The sequence below is a fragment of the Mirounga angustirostris genome, unplaced genomic scaffold (genome assembly GCF_029215605.1).
Source record: "Mirounga angustirostris isolate CCGP_5_RB_7025 unplaced genomic scaffold, mMirAng1.0.hap1 SCAF_5, whole genome shotgun sequence".
NCBI classification, from domain to species: Eukaryota; Metazoa; Chordata; class Mammalia; order Carnivora; family Phocidae; genus Mirounga; species Mirounga angustirostris.
The window spans coordinates 36547510-36561974 of NW_026991713.1; the positions used below are offsets into that span (position 1 = coordinate 36547510).

A 14465-nucleotide genomic window follows, 5' to 3' on the forward strand; every position below is an offset into this window, starting at 1 on the left:
GGAGCCTGATGCGGGGCTCGATCCCAGGACGCTGGGATCACGACCTGAGCCGAAGGCAGACGCTTAACCGACTGAGCCACCCAGGCACCCCTTGATATACTTTCATTTGGCATTTTTTCATCTTCAGTAATTCTTTTTTGCAGTACTAAAAATCTCTATCATCTGTCCCTCACATCTCCCCAAATCCCTTCAGTTTTCTCACAAAAATGCTGAAATCCCCTTTCATACATTAACACCTATTGTTCTATTGAAATTCAAGGCATTCTGGGAAATATATTATTACATAAAGTAAAATATTAGCATTAGTATTATAAATGCTTACGAAGTTCTTAATTTTTTATTTGGTTAAGCTATATAATAAATAGGAAGTTTAATTTTATGTAAATTTTATATGAAACTCTAAAAATAGAGCTGGTATCTGAACTGAAGAAGCCTAGCTCAGATGTCCCTGTACCAAGCCATAATGCTATTTTGCCTCTTGGACACTTGGGCAGGGATGAGGTATCATTAGTTTTATTATGTACTTCATTTAGGGAAAAAAAATCTTAAAAATATGGTGTGCCTGGGTGGCTCAGTCAGTTAAGGGGCTGACCCTTGACTTCGGCTCAGGTCATGATCTCAGGGTCCTGGAATTAAGCCCCATGTCCAGCTCCATGCTCAGTGGGGAGTCTGTTTAAGGATTCTTTTTCTCCCTCTCCCCTTCCCTCTGCTCTCTCTTTCTCTCTCTCTCAAAACAAAAACCAAAAAACTCTTAAAAATAAAGCTTTCCATTCCCTGCCTTTGAGAAAAATTATATAAATGGTAGCAAGATAATTTAGAAATAAATGTATATTTATATTGTTATTAAAAACTGGTTGAAGACGACAAAAAGAAAAAAAAAACAAGAAATGCATTTAAACAAGAGATTATACAAAAATGCATACAGAAATACAAACAGGATAGAATAAATCATCATTCCCAAGTTATCCTGAGTAAATAAGAGCTTTACAGCTGTTTCCTAAGAGAAAGGGAAGAGAGTTATGAAGTACCTTCAAATGTGCATTCCTGGAGTAACTAGGACTACCCATCCTGGTAAATACGTACTGGGGGTAAGTGGGAAGGGAATCAACAGCTCCCCACCCCTGTCTGTCTGACTATTCCAAGAATAAACTGGATGTGGCTCAGAGTTTACTTTCCTTCACAAGTGATAAATCAACTTAACACTTTAATGCATTTTAAATGGGAGGGAGCAAAAACAGCACACCCTTAAAGTATATTATCTTAGGCATGCATTTTACAGGTCTAGTGGAAAGGGCTCTAAGCTGGAAGTCAGTACTCTGCAATTAATTAAGGGAGCTAGAATGCACTATTAAACTTCTGCTGTTCTGCTGTGTATCATGTTCTCATGTAAGTTTGGGATAATACCCAACTTATAAGATTACTGTAAACATGAGTAAGCACTTGGGAAATTGAAAAATACCACAAAAATGCACAGGAACATTATTATGATAAAGTCTCTTTCCTCTTCCATATCCCTAGGGAACCACTAGGTTGATATGCAATATAGCTGTTAACTGCAAACCAGGAGTTTGAGACTAAAGCCCACACACCTAAACAATATGCTCTAATGCCTTTAAAAAATCAGTTTTTATCAACTTTTAGATAGGTACAATGAATACATTTTTTAATGAGATTATGGTTGTTATGCAGAGTTAAGTCTTTATCTTTTCCATTGATAAGAGTTTCTAGAGATTTATTTTTTAATTTTTTTTAAAGATTGTATTTATTTATTTGACAGAGAGAGAGAGAGAGAGAGAGAGACAGCAAGAGAGGGAACACAAGGAGAGGGGAGAGAGAAGGAGAAGCAGACTCCCCACCGAGGAGGGAGCCCAATGCGGGGCTTGATCCCAGGACTCTGGGACCATGACCAGAGCCAAAGGCAGACACCCAACGACTGAGCCACCCAGGCACCCCCAGTGAATACATTTTTTAAAGAAAGTTCTTAGCATCATGACTGGCCCAGTAAATACTCAGTAAATGATATTTGTTGCTATTGTCATTTTCAAATTATTATTTTTAAAAATTTAAATTGACATACTAACATTCCTTTAAAAAAAAGCAAAAAAGAGATTTCTAAAATTTAGGTCTAACAAGAAAAATCTTGTGAAAAGCTTAAAAAGAATTCTTAAAAATTTTTTAGAAATTCCCAATATGTTTCATGAATTATAAGGTAGAAGATAAGGCAATTACACAGATATTCTGGGGATACATTTAACTTCTGTTTATATGTGCAAGCCCATTTGGCTATTTCAACTAATGACTAATCAAGTAAAATAAGGAAAAGAGTTAAAAAAAAAAAACAAAATGTGTGTTTTGGACTATAGGTAAAAATAAACTGAATGCTATATCATGTTTACCTTTGCTTGAACTAAGTCCATAAAAGCCTAATAGTCAGCAACAGCAGTCTTTAGAAATATTTATAGACTGTTTATTATGAAGAAATGAGACATTAGTACAAGAAAAGAATGTAGAAGTTTTCTTAAAAGTTCAATTTACTTTTTCTGAAAGTTCACTTCTCTTTTAAAGTAAACTTACAGAAAATGTATAAATTTGAATATGAAGAGGTGATATTTATTAAAAGCCATCAGGTTTTAAGTTCATCAGCAGGTCAAGTACGAAGAGTACTTTAAGGAACCATCATGTCCATCTGCTATATTAGAGTAAACATTCTTACTTACCCCTTGGCCAACTGCAACTCGTTCCAATGCCTTTGGAGAAAAAATAAAGAGAAAAAGATAAGACAGAGACTGCTCATATATTTAGTCTTACCTTATAAGACTTATAAACACACTGTATAAGGGCTTATAAAAGTGACATTAAAAAAGATTAATTGATAACATGTAAGTTTATACATTTAAAAGTGTTAATATCATTAAGGAATGTTAACCGGTATACTTGTATAATTTAGGGTTGATTTATAATAGATGTGTGTCATGTACACAAGCACAAACATACCTCAACTGTATACACTCCTTCAATTTTAGAAAAAATAAGAAAACGAAATGAAATAACATGCTCTTGGCTCACTTTTAGTTTAGCTAAAACAATCAAATAAATCCAAAACTATTATTTTTTTAATCTAAAGCTATTATTATGTGTGTGTATATACAACTTTTAACTTATTTTCATCTAATTTTTTATAAACGTAGTTTCATATTTTATTATAGAAGGTAATATTGAACAGACTGTATTTTAAAACTTAGTTTAGAAAAGTATGTATAGTTTTGATCTGCCTGGTCTGCAATTCAAATCAAATTCACATATGATCAAGTGCCCAGTAGAAAAGAAAGTAATACATATTTTTATAATTTTATACATAGCTAGTTTTTATATTTATATTTATTTAAGATCCAGAACATTTTTAGAAAATATTTCCTAATATTTCTAATAAATACTCATAATCCAACATATATGAAAGGTTATTTGAAAGATTTGCCATAATTTAAATATGGAATAGAGGCTTCTAAAACTTTCATTTTTTAAGAGACATAAATTTCCACACTTACGCAGTTTATATTTATATATATTATATATAACTGATTTATATATATTATTTATAACTGAATTACATTAAAATATTTTAATATTTATATTTTTTTAAATTTTAAATAGTTCAAACACAAAGAAGTAAAATATAACAGATCTGCATATATTTCCTATTCCATTTTAAAAGACTCATATTCGCTTTAGATAGGTGTTCTTCATAATCATATACTTGTTAGATATAGCTGAATCATATACTTCTAAGACTAATGGTAATTTACAGATTATCCTATATAAGTACAATTTTTTCAGCTACACAAGCTCACTGACAAGGTAAAGTACTTGCCACAAGTTGTATACCTAGGTAGCAAGTGAGCAAGAAGTAAAACTTTGTTCTATGAACCCTGATTAACTTCTCCTGCCCTCATACCATGAAGATTTAGTGGGAAAATGAGTTCACTGTATAACAAGTTGCTTCACAGAAAGTGTTTGAAGAAAAAAATTGCAATTTTTCCATTGACTTGAAGGATACCTTCACTGAACATTTAAAGCCACAGATTTATGAATACAGGAGATATTATGTAATTTTCATATTAAATTAAACAACAGGCCCAGAATAAGTTTATTATTGAAGAAAACACTGATTTTCATTTACAGTACTATTTGTGCTCATTTCAGATTAGATTTTTGTGTTATGGCTTTTGCTAAAAGACTGAACTGAATAAAGAAACAAGAATTTTTAATAAGTTGCTTGGTGTTGATAAAAGTATCTGCTTTTAGGTAAGTATAACTAGTTAAAAGTAGTCAATAACAAGACTACTTTTAGTATGTGTTGCTGATGAGGGATTTTAGAAATACAAATGATAAATTAGGATGACATAATAAAAGATAACCAGGTAGGTGATAAGAAGTTTCTTGCAAACATTAGTATTTTTCTTGGCCAATAAATAAAGATAATGAAGAAAATAAACCAAGTGTTCATGTCATACTAATCTAAAATATTTTGCAGTTTTATCAGGGTTAAAGTATGCTGACAAGATTGTATTAATCTAATTAAAATTTTATCTCTGGTTAGTACCCTTAACATTTATCTGAAAGCATCACCAGAAAGGTCTTGTTCTCCTTTTTTAACCCCTAAGGCTTTGATTATTTGTGGAAAAGGTCAGGTATGGAACAAAAGGCAATAAAAAATGCACAAAAAAAATGTTCCTTAGCCTCCAAAAAAGAAGCCAAGGTAGCCAGGGACTGGGATGGAGCCAAGGAGAGGGGCATTCCATAGGAAGCTGACATCGGTCAGGAAAAGTTATTAAGTGCAGTGTGGTCTATAAATTCTATATTCTGAAATTTATTTTTCAAAAATGCTTTTTGTTTCTTTGAATGTTTATTTTCATAGCAACCACTTCTGTTTTATGAATGCAGTATATTCTTTTATCTAAGGGATATTAATAGCTATTTTACATTATTTTATTTTATTTTGTATAGTCTCCACTTCCACCAAGTTTCTTTTCTTCTGCTTATCTGATTTCTGTTCTTTCACGTTAGAAATTCTTTAGGTATCTAGAGATTCTTGGCTGTCTGCTGATAATTAAAATAGGGGTATCATAAACCTGATTAGAAGTATTATGCTCATGAGTGAGGACTGCTAATTGTGGGCTTCATCATAAAGATGACATGTGTCCTGCTTATTACCACAATGCATGTAAAGTAGTAGATAATGTTGTAAGGGCAAGTCATTTTTTTCTTAAAATTTGCAATGCACAAAAGCATTAATAATGATGCTCTGCAAAACTTGGCATTTAATTCATGATATTAGCCAACAATAATAAATTCTGCAACATCTGGATAAAGCTTAGTTCAGAAAAAAATATAATCATACCAAACATGCTGACATTCTTGCATTTCGACCACAGCACCATCTCTCTTCCTTTAAATACTGGCACATTGGAAATCCCCACTTTTCTTGGGTACTTTCTGCAGATGGAAGAAAAATATGGATTATTTAAATAAGATTCTTCCTCTTTCAGTTAAAGTAAACAATCTATTAAGAAAGAAAAGCAGTCATTGAGAGTCAAACAGTAGTTAAACATGGAGGTAGTAATGTTTAACAGTTCGTGCCAATCTGTTAATTGAAAGCATATTAATGTTATGAAAGTGGTATTTTCAACAACAGCTGTTTTGTGTTTAAGCTTTAGGTCTGATACTAACCAAATTGCCAAAATTATTTTTCTAAGATTTAGCAAAAGCAATTTAAAATGGAAGTACTCTTCATGTTCAGTGTAACTATAGGAAATAAGTAATGAGATACTGGACATTTACTGCTGACCTGATTAGATTTCTAAAAAAAAATGATTTGTTAAATGACATTTGGTAATTTATTATAGAACAATATTAATTCATCCCTAATAACGATGAAGCCTCAATTTTTTTTTCAGCCACTATATTCACTTTCCAGGAAAAGAACAGCTGTATAAGCTCTTCTTTTTCATTTTATTAACAGGCTGCAATATTTTCAGTTGTGATCCAATTTGGCTCAGTTGCATATATGGTTTAAGTAACAACAACAAAAATCAACATTCACTGCTTAATCACACATATCTTTTGCCTAACTCACTTACAGAGTTGCATATGCAATTTGCGGATGTTCAAACCCTTAATGCAGAACTATTAATTACACAGGGATTTTGAAAAGGAAAACAAATTTCTTTTTTAAATTGAAGCCTAAAAAATAAGAGCTTAAATTTTATCAAGACTGTGACAATTTAAAGAAAAATACAAATTTTCTATTAGGTTAAAAAGTAAAAATAGAATTAAAACCTCGAAAACATAAAACACTTTAAAAGAAAACAGTATTAAAAAAATAAATAAAAAGAAAATACTGTTGAAGTAGAATCCACTAGGTAAATTTCTCTGCTATGAAGGATCAGATGACTTTTGATTCAAATAGTGAAAATTTAAATTTCATGCATATCATATGCCTGTGAGAGTGGTTTCTTTCAGTTCATAAATTAAAGTTTATAATAGACTTTACTGATAATCAGTTGGAAGACATGGACCTTTCCCTGGGAATATAAATAATAATAATGCTAGTGTTTATATAGCACTTAATATTGTGAGGCACTATTGTAAGTGCTTTAAATGTATTAACTAACTAGCTTTAGTCCCTACAGCAACTCTTTGAAATAGGTACACTATTATTCTCATGGCTTAGCTAGGGAAACTAAGCACAGGCAGGTTAAGTAAATTGCCTAAGTTGCAAAATCTAGCACATGGTGGGGTAGGATTTAAACAGAGGCAATCTGACTCCAGAGGCCATACTCTTAACCACCAAGCTATATAAACAATTTCAATTACACATGCACAGGACTTGTGGAGCCCTTGAAGCCCATCCAGGTCCTGGGGACCCTTGGACTACTTCCTCTAGTTCCAAGATGACTTGGAACAGCAGTTTGAGTTTTATTTAAGGCTTTATAATTTTACTGAGACATGATTACCACTAAATAAAAGAATTACTGTAAGGTTTTTTTTTCTTCTTATAACCAAAAAGAGAAATATCTAGATCTTACTGTAAAGGGTAAGGGGCTAGAGAGATAGGTTTGTGCTATTTTACTCAGAATAGTTAGGAAAGGTGCTAACCAATAAAATAGCTATATCTTCCCTTTCTCCTAGCCATTCTCTTACTCCTTGTGACAGTGATCCCAATGATGGGATTAGTCCTGGCAGTCCCTAGAAAGACAGTGGTAAAGCTGTGAGTGTGTGGTAGGGGGAAGAGGGGTGGGAATTATCCAGCGGAATACTGAGTTCTGGGATTCCCAGATTTCTAGTAATAAAGAGAAGATGAAGGCAGGGATACATAAGACCCCTGGTATCCCTCTTGATTTCAGATGACATAAATATGGAAGCCACCAGCGGAGGCTTCTGAGCACATGGGGCTGTCATTAGAAAAATGAAGACTAGTAAAAGAAGGTCTTACTGAATGATCACTAACTTGTACTGATGAAGGTGATGAGGGTAGAGAAGGGATATGGTGTTCCTAAGGGCACATAAAGCTATTCTTTTCCACTACAATAAAGGCCTACAGAAGGGTAGTTTTTGTGTATAAGGGAGCTTCCTCTCCAACCCTACATAACTGTGATGGCAGAAGAGCAATCTTACTCGATGTATACGGCTCCCTGAATCTCTGGCCAAAACACCTAAGATCCTAGGGCTCTTATAGTTTATAGGAATTGCCAGCCTTGGTTCAGGGTTATGTAAAATCTCATCAAAGCCTCCTTCCTTTGGACACCTGGTGGTTGTGGAATCTCCTTGAAGTTTTCTGAATCTACATCACAGTTTCCTCTGTGGTTGAGGTCATGGTGGCCTCACAGCTCTGCTCATTTTTTAAAAGTAAGTGCAAACAACTGATACAGAGGCAGGACATCCTCAAAGTCAAACAAAGCCTTTCATGTACAGGTTCAATATTATCTTTGGAATCTATTTCAGCAGCTTCATTTTGACTGCAGTGAAGAAGGAGGCTCACTTCTATGTCCTGAATCCAAGTCACAGAGTTCGGGTTTCTACTGATATCAATCTCCTATTTAACTGTGTTCATACATTTAAATCTAGTCAAACTGAGCTTTAACCACCCTTATCAGTTGCTTTTCCCTAGGATCATTTTCAGGTTATCTTTAAATGATAATTTTGGAATAGATGAAGTCTCTTGTTTTTTTCTTCTATCCCATTTCTTTTTTGTTGGCTTTAGAAATCCATTAATCTCATAAAAGGAGAGCTTCTACTAGTTCTTCCTTCTTGTGTTAATAATATTATTATCCACTTAATTAAGCAAGTTTTAAAAACCATCTTCTATTATTCTTTCCTTTAATCCCCAAGTTCTTATATACACAACCTCTTAATTATACCTCCTTTTCATCTTCAATCTTCATTAGCTCTTGACTGGGTAAATGCAATACCTACTTACTAATTCTCTTTTTCTCTTTCCTTTAGTCTTGCCCATCCTTTATATTAAGAGGAACATTATCTTTCTAAAATAGACACATCTAGAGCACCTGGGTGGCTCAGATGGTTAAGCATCTGCCTTCGGCTCAGGTCATGATCCCCGCATCCTGGGATCAAGTCCCGCATCGGGCTCCCTGCTCCTTGGGAGCCTGCTTCTCCCTCTGCCTCTCTCTCTGTCTCTCATGAATAAATAAATAAAATCTTAAAAAAAAAAAATTAAAAATTTTAAAAATTAAAAAAAAAAATAAAATAAAATAGACACATCTAACCATGTCACTCCAATAGCTCTTGTTTCCCTCACCACTAGCATCTATGAGACAAAACCTAATGCGTATTTTTCTTACTGTGGATTTTCAGGAGGTTCTGATACTCCTTCTTTGTAATATTCTCTCCCTCTGGTTCCATGATACCATGCTCTCTTATTTGTGGCCTAATGCTCTTCATATCCCCTGATAGTTTGTTATTTTGTGTCTACTGAATGTTCATAAGGATTAATCCTATCCCCCCCTTCAAACTTTTTTGAAGGATTCAAAGTGAAATGATTTCAGTTGGTAAATAAATGTATGAAGCAGCTAGACAGAATAAAATAGGTACTAATCAATTTGTATGGTAACTAAGTATCTCATTTGTCCAGTCTTATTGCTACTTAAAGCATAATTTGGGCATAGCATAATACAACTGTCAAAATTGCCCAAAATGAGTCTGGGGGCACTCACTATCAGTGAGAGCCAGTGTGTAACCTCTGCTCCATCTCTATGCTTTCCCTAGGCAATCTTACCTATACCTCAATATACACTAATGATTCCTGTAGTAATTTCCCAGGGCTGCTGTAACAAATTACTACACACTTGGTAGCTTGAAACAACAGAAAGGTATTCTCTTACAGTTCTGGAGGCTAGAAGTCTGAAATCAAGGTATGGGCTGGACCATGCTCTCTCTGAAGGCTCTAGGGAAGAATCCTTTCCTTGCTCCTTCCTAGCTTCTGTTGGTTGCTGGCAATCCTTGGCATTTCTTGGCTTATAGTTGTACCACTCCAGTTTCCGCCTCTGTCTTCACATGGCTGTCTTCCCTCTGTGTCTCTCTGCTTCCTCTCCTCTTCTTATAAGGACACTCACCATTGGATTTAAGGTCCACCTTATTCCATTATGACCTCATCTTAACTAATTACATCTATAAATACCCCATTTCTAAATGAGGTCACATTCTGAGGTTCTGAGTTGATGTGACTTTTTGGGAGACACTATTCAAGCTACTCCAATTCCTAAATTACATCTTCAACGACTCTTCTCTAAGATCTAATTCTACATCACAAATAGCCTAACTACCATCTCCAAATAGTTATTTCATTGGCACTTGATAATCAACATGTCCAAAATCTAAATAACTGAATGACACAAAACCAGATATCCTAAAGTTTCCTATTTCCGTGACTGGCATCAACATTTATTCGTTTACATGAGTCAAAAAAATTCAGTAATCTTCTCAGATACCTCTTCATACGTAGCTTGTTTTAGAAATTCCAGTTTATTTTTGCCCTAAATATTCCTCAAATCCATTCATATTCTCTATTTCCACCATCCCAAACTACTATGCTACGAAACTGCTATGAAAGCCTCTTGACTGGTTACCAACACATACTCTTGCTCCTTTTTATTTCAGTTCCAGTATTGCAAAGTGATCTTTTAGAATATAAACCTCATCAGTTCATTTCCTGATTTAACAGGTCCTTCTTCTCCTTTCAGATTGAAAACCAAGAAACAGACTCTTAACTACAAAGAACAAACTGATGGTTACCAGAATGGAGGTGGATGGGGGGATGGGTTAAATAGGTGATGAGGATTAAGGAGGGCACTTGTTACGATGAGCACTGGGTGTTGTACGGAACTGTTCTATCACTATATTGTACACCTGAAACTAATACTACATTGTAATGTTAACTAACTGGAATTTAAATAAAAACTTCAAAAAGAAAGATTAAGACCCTGTTCCTTAACGTGATCTGCTCATGACTACCTCTCTGGCTTCATTTCACACCTTGTTCTGTTTCACCCTCTTGTAACATTTTCAGTTCCCTAAGCTTTGGAATTGTCTGTAGTAGCTTTCCTATCTCAAAGCTTTGGAATTGTCTGTAGTAAGCCCTAGATTTCTATGCTATACTCCATGATTCTTCTATACCCATATCTTTGTAAATAGCCCCTTTGTAAATAGACTCCTTTCAAATTATTTTTTTTAAAGATTTTATATATTTATTTGCCAGAGAGAGACAGCCAGAGAGAGAACACAAGCAGGGGGAGTGGGAGAGGGAGAAGCAGGCCTCCCGCCAAGCAGGGAGCCCGACACGGGGCTCGATCCCAGGACCCCGGGATCATGACCTGAACCGAAGGCAGACACTTAACGACTGAGCCACCCAGGTGCCCCCTCATTTCCAATTATTCTAATTGATGTGTACCATCCATCTGCTTACTGCTAACTTCCTGACTGGTTTCCATTTCACTTAAAATAAGACTTGTAATATCCTATGCAGCTCTACCTGATCGGTACTCTCAATCCAGAGCCATTGCCTCTCTGAGCTCCTCTCCTACTATTCTTTCTCACCACCACTCTGGCTTCTTGCTATTCCTCAAATATGCCAGCTTGTTCCTCTTGTGTGGAATGATTTCCCCCTAGCTATTCACTCAGTAACTCAATTACCTTTTTCAACTCTTTGCTGAAATCTCACCTTTTAATAGGGTTTCTCCTGACTTCCTATTTAATTTACCTAGTTAGGTTATTTATTGTTCATTCTGCCCCTAGTGTTCTTTTCCAATGTATTCTTGATCTGAACCTCTTTTTAGGATTTTATTTACTTATTTGACAGAGAGGGCGAGAGAGCACAAGCAGGGAGAGCAGCAGAGGGAGAGGGAGAAGCAGGCTCTCCGCCAAGCAGGGAGCCCGAAGTGGGGCTCGATCCCAAGACCCTGGGATCATGACCTGAGCCAAAGGCAGACGCTTAACCATCTGAGCCACCCAGGCACCCATGCTCTGAACTTTTATAACTATTTCCTAACTAGTTTCTGTCCCTGATCTAGCTCTATGTCAATCTATCCTCTATAATGCCAAAAATTACTCCCTTTCAGAAATGTAGATGAGTGTATGCAATTCCTTTGCATCAAATCAACACACAAGAGATATTTTTACGGAACAAAATGCATTTTGTCTCCCACTGAATAATATTCTGACACCCCAGCATAGCATTCATGGCTTTCACAATCTGGCTCTAATTTGCTTTTTCAGCCATATTTTCTGTTTCCAACATTCTCACCCTCAGCTCACTCTCAGTTATATATCCACAAGGACTTGTTTTATTCAGAACAAGCCACACAGTTTCTGCCTCTATGCCTCTTATCCACAAAATTCTCAAAATGTCCTTCCCTACTCATTCATCTTTCTCAATGAAGACCAAATGTTACCTCTTTTAGAAAGATTTCCTTTATCCCTTAGTTGTGAAAACTTGTTCTCTTCTAGTCTTAGCAGTATTTTGTTTATACATCCATCATTTATTACTTCTTTCATTCATTTTTTTCAAAAATTCACAGTCATAGTTGATTATAATAGTCTGTGGGCCAGGAATCTCTCACTCTCAGATATGCATGAAAGTTCTCTGTAATTGCTTCTGAATTCCTCACTAGATCACAGGCCTCCCTATGGGGTAGACAGTATCTCACTTTTCTTACATCCTCTAGTGCCTTCTACAGAACTTTGTGGAACTGAATAGAAAGAATGAGACAGATGAATCAAGATTATCTACATATCCTCATTATATTTTGGAAAAAAAATATTCTTTTAAAATTTCTTTAGGGGTGCCTGGGTGGCTCAGTCATTAAGTGTCTGCCTTCAGCTCAGGTCATGATCCCGGGGTCCTGGGATCGAGCCCCACATCGGGCTCCCCGCTCGGCGGGAAGCCTGCTTCTCCCTCTCCCACTCTCCCTGCTTGTGTTCTCTCTCTCGCTGTCTCTCTCTGCCAAATAAATAAATAAAAGTCTTTAAAAAAAATTTTTTTTTTAAATAATACTAAAATTTCTTTAAACCTAAATGAAATCTGACTGAAATTATTTCATCTGGGAAGAACAAACAGGTATTACGCCTTTAGAGATACAAATTTCTGTCACCTAAGTGAATAATGTCAATTTGCATTATGCCTTCCTAAATAGAGGATTTTAGAATATCTTATTTAAAACCACAATAACCATTATTGAAATATGGGGGGGGAGATTGGAAAAAACATAGGTAAGTGATTTTTGAAAAATTCTGCTTTGATCACCACATACCTTACCCTCCACTCTCCTGTTTATTAGTTTCTTTTACTGTTTATAACCTGACATTACATATCTACTTATTTATTTTTCTATTGCCTGATGCCTTCTTATTAGAATATAAGCTTGATAAGCGCAGGGGCTTTGTTTTGTTCGATCTTGTATCCCTAGTACCTAGAATGGTCACATGACCAGCATGTGACAGGTACCCAATACATATTTCTTATTAGGAATGAAAAAAATTACAAAATCGTGACAAGTAAACCAAACTAAAACTGGGCAAGATTAACATGAATATCTGAAACAACAACAAATAAATGAAGATACAACTTATATTTCAGAGAGGAGAAACTGACGTCCTAAAGACATCACTTCTCTCCATAATGATCTTTAAATTCAATGCATGCCAATTAAAATCCCAACAGATTGTTTTATGGATCTTAACAATCTAATTTAAAATCCATTCGATACATACATCATCTAAATCAGTTTTTACTTTGAATTTGGTCAGCAATATTTATTATGATCCATATATTATAAAGAGAATGAGATAATTTTAAAATCATTTTTTCTAAGCATAAAAAATTTTGCAACTTTTCATATAAATTTGCATTATAAACTATACATACTTTAATCTTAAATGAAATACTCAAGTAAATTTATCTATTTAAGCCTTATTAAATGTTTGATGTGATCAGCATTTCAATTCTCCTCTAAGCAAGCTGTTTGGATAAATAAAGGATTTCTTCTCCAAACATTATAATTGTTCCAAATTGCTAATATCTAATAAGCATTTTTAGTATTAATTATCTTCTTCCTTGAAAGATGGTCTGTGCTTTTTGTATCCATACTACAAATATGATGAAGAGCTCTAGCAAAATATGAAACAAAGATGCCTTATTGTTTGACTTTCCTATCTGATGTTGTTCACCAAGTGTGCACTGAGTCATGCCATCTAGAATTGCCAACCCCAGACAATGGTTTTGCTGCTGTCATTAAGCCCTCCTTAATTCAAATCTCTTCTTTTGTGAAACTCATTCAGTAACCCTGAACCTGGTCTCTAAAAAGAGTAAAATTGTATCTGTATGTCTAATAGTTGGTAGAGCAATGAAAGTAAAATTATCACTTTTTAAAAAATACACGAATAAGTAAAACCCCTTTGAAAGAGAAAATACATGAGGTTAGCTATGAAAATTCTGAAAAAATAAGAACTTTGGGGGACTTCCTCTACCAGATTTCAAAGGTTCCAATAAACTATACTAATTAAGGCAGAATAGTATTATCAGAAGAATCAACAAATTAAGGGAATATAATAGAACTCATAAATACATTATATGATAAAGGTGTCATTTTATATCAGTGTGGCAAAGCATGAATTATTCAATAAATAGCATTTAGAAAAATATAAGTTTAGAGCCATTTCTTGAATCATACACACAAATCCAGATAGATTATGGAACTGGTAAGAAGAAAACTATAAAAGTTAGAGGGGAAAATTATAAAACAAACGTTAATCAATACAGGAGAAGCTAAATAGGATATGATACATCCATTCCAAGGAACATGTTGTAGTGTGTAAAACAAATTTATGAAAAGAGCTCCAAAATATATTGCTAAGTAAAAGGGCAAAACTATATTGTTCTTTTTTTTTTTTTTAAT

General features: G+C 34.6%; 1 protein-coding gene across 5 annotated transcripts in view; it reads right to left on the reverse strand.

Annotated features, from left to right (window-relative positions):
* The window catches only part of METTL25 (methyltransferase like 25), a 158646-nt gene that overhangs the window by 91740 nt on the left and 52441 nt on the right, over positions 1–14465 (reverse strand). For all 5 annotated transcript variants that reach the window (XM_064590833.1, XM_064590836.1, XM_064590835.1 and 2 more), the window contains exons 6-7: positions 5399–5493; positions 2718–2747 (exon numbers count right to left, since the gene is read on the reverse strand). In XM_064590833.1, coding sequence (XP_064446903.1) covers positions 2718–2747; positions 5399–5493 — 125 coding nt within the window. The remainder of the gene's footprint in view (positions 1–2717; positions 2748–5398; positions 5494–14465) is intronic.